Below are 12826 nucleotides of genomic sequence, written 5' to 3'. Positions count from 1 at the left end.
GCATAGAAAAAACACACACATACACACAAATATATATATATATATATATATATATATATATATATATATATTGAAACTAGGAAATCTATTTTTTGTGCATGCCACAATAAAATCATTAAAAATTTAAGGAAAACAACTATATCTATTCTGTTAAGGAAATCATATATATATATATATATATATGGGTTGTATTTTTTTTATATTCTTCAACCAAAATCTATTCTGTTATATATCTATTACCGAGCAAAAAAAAAATTGAAACAGGGAAATCTATGTATTTGAGCATGCCACAATCAAATCATATATATATATATATATATATATCTGGGTCGTTTTTTTTTTTTTTGTATTCTTCAAAAATTGTACGGAATCATTGTAAATAAAACTGCTAAAATTTGGCATCATCAAAGAGCAAGATTTGAGTGTTACACTAGAAATTGCTCCTTCAAATAAACAAAAGATCTCACCAATAGACATGCCTTTCTTTCTAAATCTGGAGGCATCATCGAATTTTTCATATCTACCAGAGCATTGCATATTGTGCCTGCAAGGATAGGCAGATCATTATTTTTAAGAATTTCAGAATATGACGTCTAACAACAAAAAATATATGCAAATGTAACAAGCAAACAGAAAATTCATGGAAAAATCACAGGTATGATAACAGCGTGGTAACCCCCTCCAGCAGCCTTTGTCACCAAGAAACGGTTTTGCTTTGGTAACCCATTTATGAAGACAAGGAAGATAATTAGATTTAAAACCAAATTTGCGCAAAAATTGGTCCCAATTTGTCTTACATAGCATTACTCATTACCTATTCAACTAGCATCTATCATTTCTTTGACACTTGATCATTTTTTTTTTGTTGGTTGGGAAATTTACATAGATACCACACAATGACTTTGTATTTACATAGACTAACACCTAAAGTTTGATATTTAAATTTATAACACTTTGCTGTCATGAACCTTTGCATGAAAAGGTGTACTTACCTTTTAAAAGGTTGGCCGTAATGATATTTTTGATGTGCTAGTAAAGATTAGAGTGTTATGTATGTAACTATGAAAATTCAGGTGTTAGAAATGTAACTACATAAGAATTGTGTGGTATGTATGCAGTGCCCCTCTTTTGTTTGAGTTAGCATGTAGGTTGCTAAAAAATGACTGTTCAAATCATGGACTCTCGAGTGTTTTCCGTGAATATGCATGCAACCAATCACAAAACTCTTCTATACTTAATAGAATTCAACCATTCTCCTTTAAAGCATAACTCTATAAGATCTTACCTATGCCATCCGCATAAGAGATTGCCGCAGTCGTAACCACTATTCTTTTCAATGCAGTCTATAGATGAAGGCTCTCTATTCATTCCTCTCTTGATTAAATCACCACAAGATGTACACTGCAAAACAAGCTCAAATATAGATGGTAAAATAACATTAAACACATTTTCTTTCCATTATGTATGTATGTATGTATGTATGTATATATGTATGTATGTATGTATGTATGTATATATGTATGTATGTATGTATGTATGTATATATGTATGTATGTATGTATGTATGTATATATGTATGTATGTATGTATGTATGTATATATGTATGTATGTATGTATGTATGTATGCATGTACATATATTACCCTCCATTGGTAAACGATGTCAATATTCTCTCCATTATGTAAGCCATGCTGAGCAGTGATATTATAGCCATTGGAGGGTCTCTGAAGATAAATCACAGAAAAATTAAAAAGCAATTCGTCATTGGAATTCAAATATATTATTGAAAGTTTAGTGGACCTGATTATCATTTTTACAGTTTGAGTTGATTAAATTTGCCAAATTCCAAAATTGGGATCCATGATCACTACACAAACAGATTAGAGTTAAAATAATAAAAAAAAAAGTGCAAGGATCATGAATCTTACTTCAACAAAAAGGACCCTGATACCTGTAATTATTGTTTTTATGAATAAGCCATAAGAATGCATGAATCATTTCATGCAATAAAATATTTTTTATATCAGCAGAAGAGCGAGATTCCAACAAAGGCTCTGACAATTGGATCTCACATAGGCCTTCTTCTATAAAATCACAAAAAGATGCCATGCTGCAGTAAAAAAGTAAAGTCCATGGAAATCTGATAAAAAAAATTAAATAGCAAAACAGTAAATGCAGATAAAAAGATGGTTTTTAGATATAATGACACATAAATAACAACAGATTTGAAGCACTCATTCCAAAGTAAACAGTAATAAAAGATTTTAATAAACAAATAAAATCATCAAGAATTCAAGAAAGGTATTTTTCCGTAATTTATTTTAAAGGATCACTCTCTGTATCCCTGCATTCTTAAAGTATTTTTCCACTAGGCCACTACCAACAAAAAAATATACATATATGAAAGTAACTTTGCTTTGAGCCTTACAAATTTCAGAGCCATAGTTTATTTTGATTATATACTAGATATTTATTGCATAATACAAATTTTAACATCCTTTCGCCAAAAAGGTTAATGAATATTGGGATTTCTACAAGAAAACAAATATATTTAATATTTTTCAGATTCAAGCAAATAAAAAATGACCAATATTCCTTCTCCAAATATTAAAACAATGAATTAAATACCTAATTTTTTCCCATACTACTCTTGTCAGAGAAAAAAAGAGTAAAATTTAGGCCAAAATGAAAATTAGAAAAAATCAACACAGCTAAAATAAGTGATTCAGTCATCAAATTGTCTCGCCAAAATGTATGCTCACATAGAGACAATATTTCACTATAATTCAAGAGGATAATAAAGAACTTAAACAACGAAACAAAAGACCATACATATATTTTCTGACAACACCAAATACTTCTTCGATAATGTCACACATACTCGCACAACTATGCTTGTCTACTATACCACCGCACTTGTGTCCATTATTATCAGACTTGCACCATGTATTTCCATTTTCTCTTAGCATTTTTCTTTCTCCTCACTAAATTTCTTTATTTCACCCATAATTACCTGTAAAAAGTTTCTTGCAACCCATCAACACAGCCTCTCTCCATCCCTCCATTCCCTCTCTCTTAGAGAGTAAGTGCTTTTTATGTACTAAATTGTAAAACACTAAGCAACATCCCTTAATCATTCATGGAAATTAATTGACATTTAGCAAAAACGCAATTTCTCCACAATACTTTTTTTATGGCATAACATCAGGGTCTTAGATCCTTTAACTTTATTCAGCAATTAGACATCATTGAACAAACCAAAAAAAATAATATTTAAGTTGGATTTGTTGTCCTTGAATGAAATCCTATATTTTTTTAAGATGCACAAATCATTCCTACTAGCACAAAAAAAAAAAATGCATGATTATTTTTTTCTTAACTTTCACAAGTAGCTCAACTAAACCATTTCCTTATCATCCTCGTTAACAGTAACATGTTTTGCTTCTATGTCTGAGAACGACAACTTCAGTAGTATCCAATTGATTGCAACTCCACTTACAGATATATCATGTTATATTTCTTCAGTTATCCAAATCACAAACCAGATCAGCATCAGAAAATCCCACAATTTCAGTCACCTTTGCTAAGCTATTGTTAGATTTTAACAGCAACTTTCATGTGGTACAAAAGCCACTCCATTACCTCTCAAAATGCTTTCAGTGGATTTGACATATTCATAACTACTAGTCTCATTGCATGGATATAGCAGATCTATAGATGCAATAGCATATATAAGAGAGTTGCTGGGAATGTTTTTGGGTCAGTTTGTCCACAATCTAGTTATGGACACATTGCCTCCAATCATTCAAACATAAGAGTAACTTCTTTCACTAAGCAGGACTCAGGGATGATGTGGGCAATGGAGACTCGAGAGATTATATGAATGAGGAAGTGAATCAGCTCTTCACTAATGATGGAATGATACTTGTGATTCAGCAAGTTCCCCAAACCGAGGCTAAAAAGGAGCAGCAGTAGCTTTGACACATCTTCTGTACTTAATGTAATGGAAGAAAAAGTGTGCAGCCTTATTATTGAAGAAGGTAGTTGTGAGAATGTAGTGCTTATCTAGAGCTAAGCCTCACCGCCCAAAAGCATTACCAATTGAACTCCCTAACTTCATTGAAAAAAGAGATGGAGATCAATATTGACAAGTAATACCTATAAGAATTTTCTATTGGAGATAAGCTAGGAGCAGGTGTGATGTGACATTCTATTTATAGATACTTGTTACATTTATTGGTAGTATGAAATGGTATATTCCATAATGGGCATAAGAACACATATTCGTTCATAAAAAAAATACATTAAAGTATTATAATTTTTCCTTTGAATGAGTCCACTATGATAAGTGTTAAAAAATGTTTGGAGTTGTAGTACCTCACATTATATTCCAACAGGTCATGCGAGAGATGCCAATAAAACTGACATTGGTTATGCTAAAAGAAAGATAAGAGTAAATATCCTGAGATAGTGCAAAGAATATTAGAGTTTCGTGATGTTTTGACCAACAGTTTATCACTCGGATTACCACCCCCACAAAGATTCAAAACTTTATGGATCACATCCTATGTTTGATGCTGCCTAACCCAACAACCTACAAGATATGACTATCAGATTTCGATAAATTACAGAGAAATATTAAAGATCATATAGCCTAGGGATTAGTTTGTGAGAGTACCAATTCATGTGTTGTATCAATTTGATTGCGCCTAAAAAGAAAGGATCACAGCATATATGTATTGATAGTAGGGCAGTGAACAATATCGTCGAACGCAGATTCCTCGTTCAAGGACTAAATGACTTGTTGAATCAATTGCATGAAGTCAGCAAATTTACGAAGATTAATTTACATACTTATTTCTCATCAAATTCAGACAAGACTTGGGGACGAGAGGAGGAGCGCTTTCAAGATAATGGGATGAATTATATGAATAGAAAATCATATTTTTTTGCTTGTACAATAACTTTAGTGCATTTATGTGGCTATTGAGCCAAATTTTTTAGTCTTCATAGGGAAATTCATGATTGTGTACTTCAATGACATTTTAGTGTACCATTCTGTAGAGGAGCATTTATATCACATGCAACCGCACTATAGAGGACGGAAGAGTTGTATGATCATCCGAAGAAATGTCAAGTTCTAACGTTGCATATTGCTTCTTTAGATATATTATTTTAGTAGCCAACATTGAGATGGACCCAACCAAGTTAGAGGCTATCGTGAATCAGGGCAACCCAGTCTTTCACTCAGGTGCACCAGTTTCATGGATTGACTTTAGTTTACATGATGTTCAGCAGAAATTTTAGTTTCATAGCGACGCCACTATCAGGAGTCAAGGCAAACAAATTGTCATGGACAGATAAGGTGCGTGTTAATTTTGATATATTGAAGCACCAAATTACACTAGCTCCTTTTTTAGCCCTCTCATATTTTAATCAAGTGTTTGAGGTATAATATGATGCTTTAATGAGAGAATTTGAGCGAGTGTAGTTTTAGGGTAAAATATTCAACATATGCTAAGTAATTTTATGCAATGATGAGAGGCCTCAACCATTGAAACCATATTTGATGGACAGTGAGTTTAACATGAATGTTGATCATGAAGCCTTAAGGTACTTGAATAGCCATAATAAGTTGCAAGATAGACAAGATTCGTAAGTAGAGTTTCTATCTTTTATATATTGTGTGCTTAAAAATAAATCTAGGAGCCAACAAAGTAATTAATGCTCTGAATCGTCAACCTTATTATCACTAATGTGTGATCGAATGCAGTTGGTTTTGAAGTGTTGAAGGAGTTGTATGCCACTAATGATGACTTTCAAAAAAATTGGGCTCATTGCCAAGAGACTCCTACAAGTACCACATATTTGATGGCTACTTATTCTTTCAACATAGGTAGTGCATTCTTACAGGTTCACTTGAGAATAATATTTAACAGGAGTGGCATAAAAATGGATGGTAGTAATTTTGGCAAGTATAAGACTTCCTTTAATGAAAGAATTTCTTTTGCCCCAAGTTGGTATGAGACATAAAACAACATATCAGAAACAGCAGTATGTGTAATTTAGCTAAGTTACATGGATAGATTGCAAATCTCTATACATCCCTTCTGCTTCAAAGTTGTCTTAGGTTGGCATTAACATAGACCTCGTTGAGGGTCTGCCCCAAATATCACGAAGGACTATTATGGTAGTAGTAGACCATTTCTCCAATATGGCATATCTTCCTCGTAATCACAAGATGAACACTTCACACATTGTTGATCTCTGCTTCAAAGAAATATCTCATCTCCATGATGTGCCTAAGACCATCACTTCAAATCTTGATATAATATCTTATGGGATAAGTTGAGTACAAAGTTTCACTTCACTTTGACAGCTCACCCTCAAATAAATAAGTAGTCGTATGTTATGAATTATATTATGAGAAATCTCCCAATATACTTTGTGGAAAAAAATATCATACAATGAGATTTAGGATCAATTTGGGACAATTGTAGCTGTTTGAAAAAGCAGTTGTGAAACTAATGCAGAAGAAAATATTCTTCAAAAAGCCACAGTGGCTATAATAAATTTATTTTATTTTCAAAAAGTCAGACCACAGCTTTCGGGCAACCACCACACTTTAACATCACAGATTGAAAACAACAGTTGTCTACGCAAAAAATTCTAAAAAATAAGAAAATAATAGTTCTTCAAACAAAATTATAGTGGCGGTCAGAAAAGCAAAGCAGGCAGAAAGTTGTCTCAAACTGAGTCCTAATTATTTCTTAAATTGAGTTGACCTACAAAAAATCCATTAGCCAATTTACCGGTCACAATCCATATAAGTACTCAAGTTGAGTTCGCTTACAATCCTTATGAGTTTTTGTATGTTATTATTTCACCACCAATAATTTTTATTTATAATTCTTTTTTTTATTCAACAAATACTTCTTTTATCATTTGTTCAATAATGTTTATGACTTTATCTCACATAGAATTAGATTCTTTATGAACAACCTAAATCTTGGAATCTTGAAATTTATTCATAAAAATAATTTTATTTATTTTTTTAGATGTCCCAATCTAATTCTAAGATAATATTTTAAAATTTAGAACTAATAATCAATGTTGAGTACTTAAGTTTCCACTTGGAATGACCTTAAAATCTTTAAATTCTCGACAAATTACTTTTTTCAAAAGAAAAAAGATCAATTTTTCTTTTATTAGATTGACTTTTATAAGTAATAATATGTTCATCTCTTTTCATAAATAAAGTATTAGCAATAACAAAATTATAAGCTAGAGCAAAATCTAATTGTAACCACCACAAATATTTATAAAATCACCTACCACTCTACCAGTATTTCCATTTAAATCTCCTCCAATAAAAATTTTATAAAAAATTTTCTTTCAAAAGGTATTATTTGTATTAATTTTTCTAATTCATTCCAAAATTTTTCTTTTAAACATACATCTAAACCTACTTGAGTAGCATAAACACTTATAACATTAAAAAATTTATTATCAACGGCAATTTTTAGTGCTATAATTTTATCTCTAATTCTATTAACTTTTATAATATTATCTTTCAAACTCTTATCTATAATTATACCTACACCGTTTCTAGTGCGACTCTTACCTGAATACCAAAAACAGCTAAGTCAAATTAGCAAATAGGATCACAATGGCAGACGTAATTATACTGCTAATTGGGATAGCATGACAAGTGATGCAAGAACGAGAAATGCATATTCTAAATTGACCAAATTTGGCGAATCCTAAAATCATCAAGAATGTGCTATTTGAAATATTCTAAATTCCTCAAAAAATTCTTTGCATTTGTTTTACTCCCAATCAAACACCAATAAACTCAAAACCTCTACATTTCTTTTACTCTACACTCTCAATACATCAAAACAAATAGACACTAAGTGAATTCAAATGCTACACATAATTTCAAAAACCAAACTCTGCAAATAAGCAGGACATATTGACAAGTTCAAACAACTAAGATATATGCATTAATTAAAAATAACATGCCCAATGCCCTCTAATGGCCAAAACCATTGTAGATAATAATTGGAGAGTTGTTCAATAATTTCATGTTCTCCATAAGAATCAATCAAAATTCTGTAGCATATCCTCCAAGATATGGTCAGTAAAGAAAATGCCTAAATTTAAGAGAAGCATACCATAAGAAAATGCTTTTAATCTCAAAAAAAACATATCTTATGGCTATTTTCCTATGATGAGCATTATTAAAGCAAAGTCTTAACCAGAAGAACCCTCAATTAAATCTAACTTTCCCAACAAGAATATGAAAGATAAATACAAAAATACAAAACTCTCAAGAAATAACTAATCATTTTTTAATGCCTAAAACAAATATCATTATGCCAAATTGCCAATGATAAAAAGGTGAATTTGACCAAAACAAATAAAAGTTAATTTCACATAAAGTGTAATCATATAAGCACACCAAAGTTTCATGCCAATAAGAATATGGCATATGTCCTCAAATCAATTGGAAAGCCTAAATTTGCTGACACAATTATATTAAAATCATGATCAAAACTTGGATTTTTTTAGTGACTAAATCTATGAATTGTAAGCCATAAGCACCCTGACATAGCACAAAACCTTTTGCTAGCCAAAATCAACTTATGATTGATCTCTTTGACAAGTTTCCCTCCTAATTTGACAAGGTTCCCTAAAAAGATGCAATTCCCGATTGTTGATAAAGATCATTCAGTCAAATTAGGTAGACTACATCTGCTAAATAAGTTAACCAAGTTCTATGACAATCTTGAATAATGAAATCATGAAATCTTATTATTAATTCCCCCACAATTCAAGATAAATAAATAATTGTATATCTTCTCTACTAAAAATAAAGCTTACTAACAAAGAAATCCTCTCCTATGATTGAGATTGATAGATAATCTATAGGGCTTGCATATACAAAAAACCATTTAAACCAAATTATGAAGTCCACATTAAAGGGTGAAATAGTTGAGCAATGCTATTTGATATCCAATATACCTATTAAAATTAAAACCAAATACCAAATTGAATATAACAAAGTTAAGTGAGAACTGTTGGAGACCACAAAGTTCTTGTGACTATGATAAGAAGGATATTTTCTTTTCAACTTTGGCTAGTTTTGTGAGCTCTTTATCATAGAGAACTATATAACAGTAGCTCAACACTCCCGAACACAACTTTTTAGTTAAATTTCTAAAGAGAATATAAAAGTTAAATTCCTCTATATCCAAACCCAAGTTAAATCCCTAAACCTTGTTTCTGATAATAAGAACATTAAAATGCAATATGCATGAGCATCTACCTCCACACTAGAAGTGTAGAGTGTTGCCTAACTTTCCTCCAGTTTGTTAACAAAACACATAAAGTTCCACTCGTTTATACAAATGCCATACATATTCATATTTAAAAAAAGATAAGCCTGAGTTCAAGCAAGAAAACCCTAACTAGGGTGCACGCATGGTGGCAGATTCTATAAAGGATAAGCAATACCATCAATATAGTTTAGCTTTCGCTAAATCTCATTGTTTCATAAAAGATGGCCTTACAAAATTCTCACACAATCAACTCCTCCGCTTACAATACGTTCTATTCCGTTTTGCAAATGCTATACACATCCAAACAAAGCACTGCAACATAAAAAACATCAAAAGAAAAAAAAAAAGTCAAAAAAGTACATTTTTTTTTTCATAAAACCTCACGCTAAAGAATAATTACATGAACCTTCTGCTTCCTAGCAAGTCCCAAAAATGAAATTCTCCTACAAACATAAATTTGACTAACCAGTTCCAGTTCCATAATCCCAATGTTAAAGCACTAGAACTTGGAAAAAGATACGATAAAAATCTTATATATCAATTTCGCCTTTCCTTTAAAACAAAAAACCGAAAAAAACCTTGAATTTTACCCCATTAACACCCATGAAGACAATAAAAGAGACCAAACTAAAAAAAAGTTAGGCGAGTGCAAACCGAGTCAAGTTCGGCGCCCATGAGACTATGCAAGTGCCGAGAGATTCGCTGAAGTAGAGGGAATTGTAATGGCAGAAGAGCTCGTGGATATCCGGCCTCGGCCCGGTCATCTTCGGTTCACTTAACCGCGCGCGCAGAAAGAGAATAGGTGAAGGGTTTAATTAAACGAAAATGAGAAAGAGGATTACAATGTTAATGTTTGGGATCGGAAAAGAAATTTAGCATGATCAGGCGCCATTCCAAGAAGAGAGAGAGAGAGAGAGAGAGAGAGAGAGAGAGCGAGCGAGACGGGGGATGAACGCGCAACTTGGACCTGAAAACCACCACCGTCGCCAGCGAATGTGATGCGATGCCTCGAGAAGCTCCGGCGGGAACAGATCTGAGGGCAGTGAAAGGTTAGGGTTTTCAAATCCCGACGGGATGAAAATCTAATGGGAAAACCTAATTCTTTGAACGGCATCATGAAGCCCTATCGATTGGAAGAGTGTAAGGTGGATGGTTCTTTTTTATCCCCCTTCTCTCTCTCTCTCTCCTCTCTTTCTTCATCCCTCAATTTATAAACCTCATGTTATTACGTACAGATCATTCAAAATATTGATATTTATAAATTAATGATTCTGTGCAGATAATTTTAGAACTACTAAATTTATGAGAGCGACAATCAGACAAATATGAATTGAAATTTTACAATAAATTTTAATATTTGAATGAGAATTTAATAAATAGATGAAAGAGAGTGGTTGATTTGTAAATATTATATTTCCGACGGTGATAATTAAATATATATAATATTTAAATCATATTAAAATATTGTGTCATCTATTACTATTTACTCGTCTAACACCTGAACTGTACTTTCTATATTTATACTACCCAAATTTTTCATAACACGAAAAAATACTATCATTTCGACTTTTAAAAAATGAAATTTATCTTTTTATGCATAAGCAAGGCGGTATGTATGTAAAAATTGAAATTTAGGTGTTAGATATGTAAAGACATAAGAATTAAGTGGTATGTGTGTAAATCTTCATGAAATAAATCAACAACATATTATAATTGAAGCCCAATCAATCTGAAGGCTTTCAAGTTGAGATATTGCTTCTCTCTTTACGTTCTTCCTAATCTATATTTTTTATTGGTGACTAAGTAAATTAAGAGAGATTTAGACATTATTTGATTATTTTATGTTATAAATTTATTATTTAATTTTTATAGTTATTTACATTGCATTTCAACCTTTAAATCATATCAAAATAAATAAAAATCATACTATATATGAATTTCCATCTAAGAAAACCTCTTTTTTCTTAATATATCATTTGATGATTGTGAGTAGGGTTGTAGATGAGCCAAATTTGAGCGATCCCAAGATTAGTACTAGCTCAAATTTGTTGTTGTCCGTGTTGGACTCATTTTTGAAATAGTTTATTTTTATTCGGCTCGATTTAAACTTATTTGTTTAAATTAACTCATGTTGAGCTTATTTAACTATTTAAATAGTCGAATCAAATTTAAGCTCAATTAACAAAAAATATATTTAATTATTTACAAGCCACTATACAATAAGGCCACTCGTCCAATAATGTATATAGCTTATTAATTTAGTTAATTTTCATTTACATATATGGGACTAAAATATGGATAGGGTACTGATACACCTAAAAAACATAGTTTTTTATGTACACATTTTTATACCTATTTTTGAGATATTGCGCTTTAATTGAAGATATTTGTGTGTTTTTCTTTCAGGTACAATCAAATGGGTGAAAAATGGTGAAAGAAGTGAAAATGATCAAATTTGGAGCAAAAATAAAGAATGTGTGCAAAAGAATTGTGGTGCCTAAGCACCTAGAATTGACGCTTATGTGCCAGTAAAACCAAGAATGTCGCACCGCTCTTAAGCGTCAGAAGTAGTTACTTAATGATTTAATGAATTTGGACAAATTTTTGAAGAGGTGTTTGAAGCAACCCTTGGTGAAAACGTGAGAAATAGTTAACGGACACGAATATACATTCAATTGGTTTTTGAAAGGAGGTGACTCTTAGGAAAATTCATTGAATGTAGACACATTTTCAAGATAAACCAAGACACCATTTGAAAAATTATAAAAGGACTTGGATTGAACTAAAGAGGAGCCGCCACCCTACTCTAGACACCATCGGCGCCTCTCTATCTTAGATTAATTAAAATACTTTTAGAAAGAAGAAGAAGAAGAGAGGAGTTGTAGTGTGTGAGTAGAGAGTATTGTAAGAGAAAGAAAGAGAAGAAGAGATTCAAAGGAATGAGATTCAAAGGAATTTCAAGAGTTTGGTGGAGGGGATTTGAGATAAGTTTTTATCTTTGTGACTACATTTAATTTTAATTTAGACTTCTTGTTTGTTTGCGTGATTTTTACATTCAAACTTAAGTATGGTGGTTTTTTCTTCATGAATTCTGAGTAATTTTCTTTATCTTTTTTCTTAAAATGATAAATGATTAAGTATTGGATGGAAGTTGTGTGAAGTATTAATCTTTAATGTTGGAATAAGTTATGATGATTTTAAACCTTACACCTTCATTTACTTCTTGATTTGGCCAATTAAGATGTTAATATTTATTGTGAGAACATGTAAGATCTGAGATGGTATTATCTCAGTCAATAAATCGTAAGAATCACATGAGATTGTATGAATGACGTAATTCATATGATTGAGTGCAAATAAATAGGAAAATAAACTTTGCAATAGGAAAATAAACTTTGCAATAGAGTAACAATCTAAAGCCCCCAATTGATTTATAGTTTTAGGTTTTGATACGAGATGTTAGCCCCCAGGTGGAGGGAGAA

At 31.5% G+C, this 12826-nt stretch overlaps 1 protein-coding gene across 1 annotated transcript in view; it reads right to left on the bottom strand.

Annotated features, from left to right (window-relative positions):
* Positions 1-10541, bottom strand: part of LOC110028524 (sprT-like domain-containing protein Spartan) — a 13940-nt gene extending 3399 nt beyond the window's left edge. The window contains exons 1-6 of the mRNA XM_020730418.1: positions 9999-10541; positions 1952-2110; positions 1801-1867; positions 1644-1724; positions 1286-1401; positions 468-544 (exon numbers count right to left, since the gene is read on the bottom strand). Coding sequence (XP_020586077.1) covers positions 468-544; positions 1286-1401; positions 1644-1724; positions 1801-1867; positions 1952-2110; positions 9999-10108 — 610 coding nt within the window. The 5' untranslated portion in view covers positions 10109-10541. The remainder of the gene's footprint in view (positions 1-467; positions 545-1285; positions 1402-1643; positions 1725-1800; positions 1868-1951; positions 2111-9998) is intronic.
* Positions 10542-12826: the final 2285 nt, after the last annotated feature.

Source organism: Phalaenopsis equestris, unplaced genomic scaffold (assembly GCF_001263595.1).
Source record: "Phalaenopsis equestris unplaced genomic scaffold, ASM126359v1 Scaffold000513, whole genome shotgun sequence".
Lineage (NCBI taxonomy): Eukaryota > Viridiplantae > Streptophyta > Magnoliopsida > Asparagales > Orchidaceae > Phalaenopsis > Phalaenopsis equestris.
Note: the sequence above shows the minus strand (reverse complement) of the source record. Positions and strands in the feature narration are given on the sequence as shown.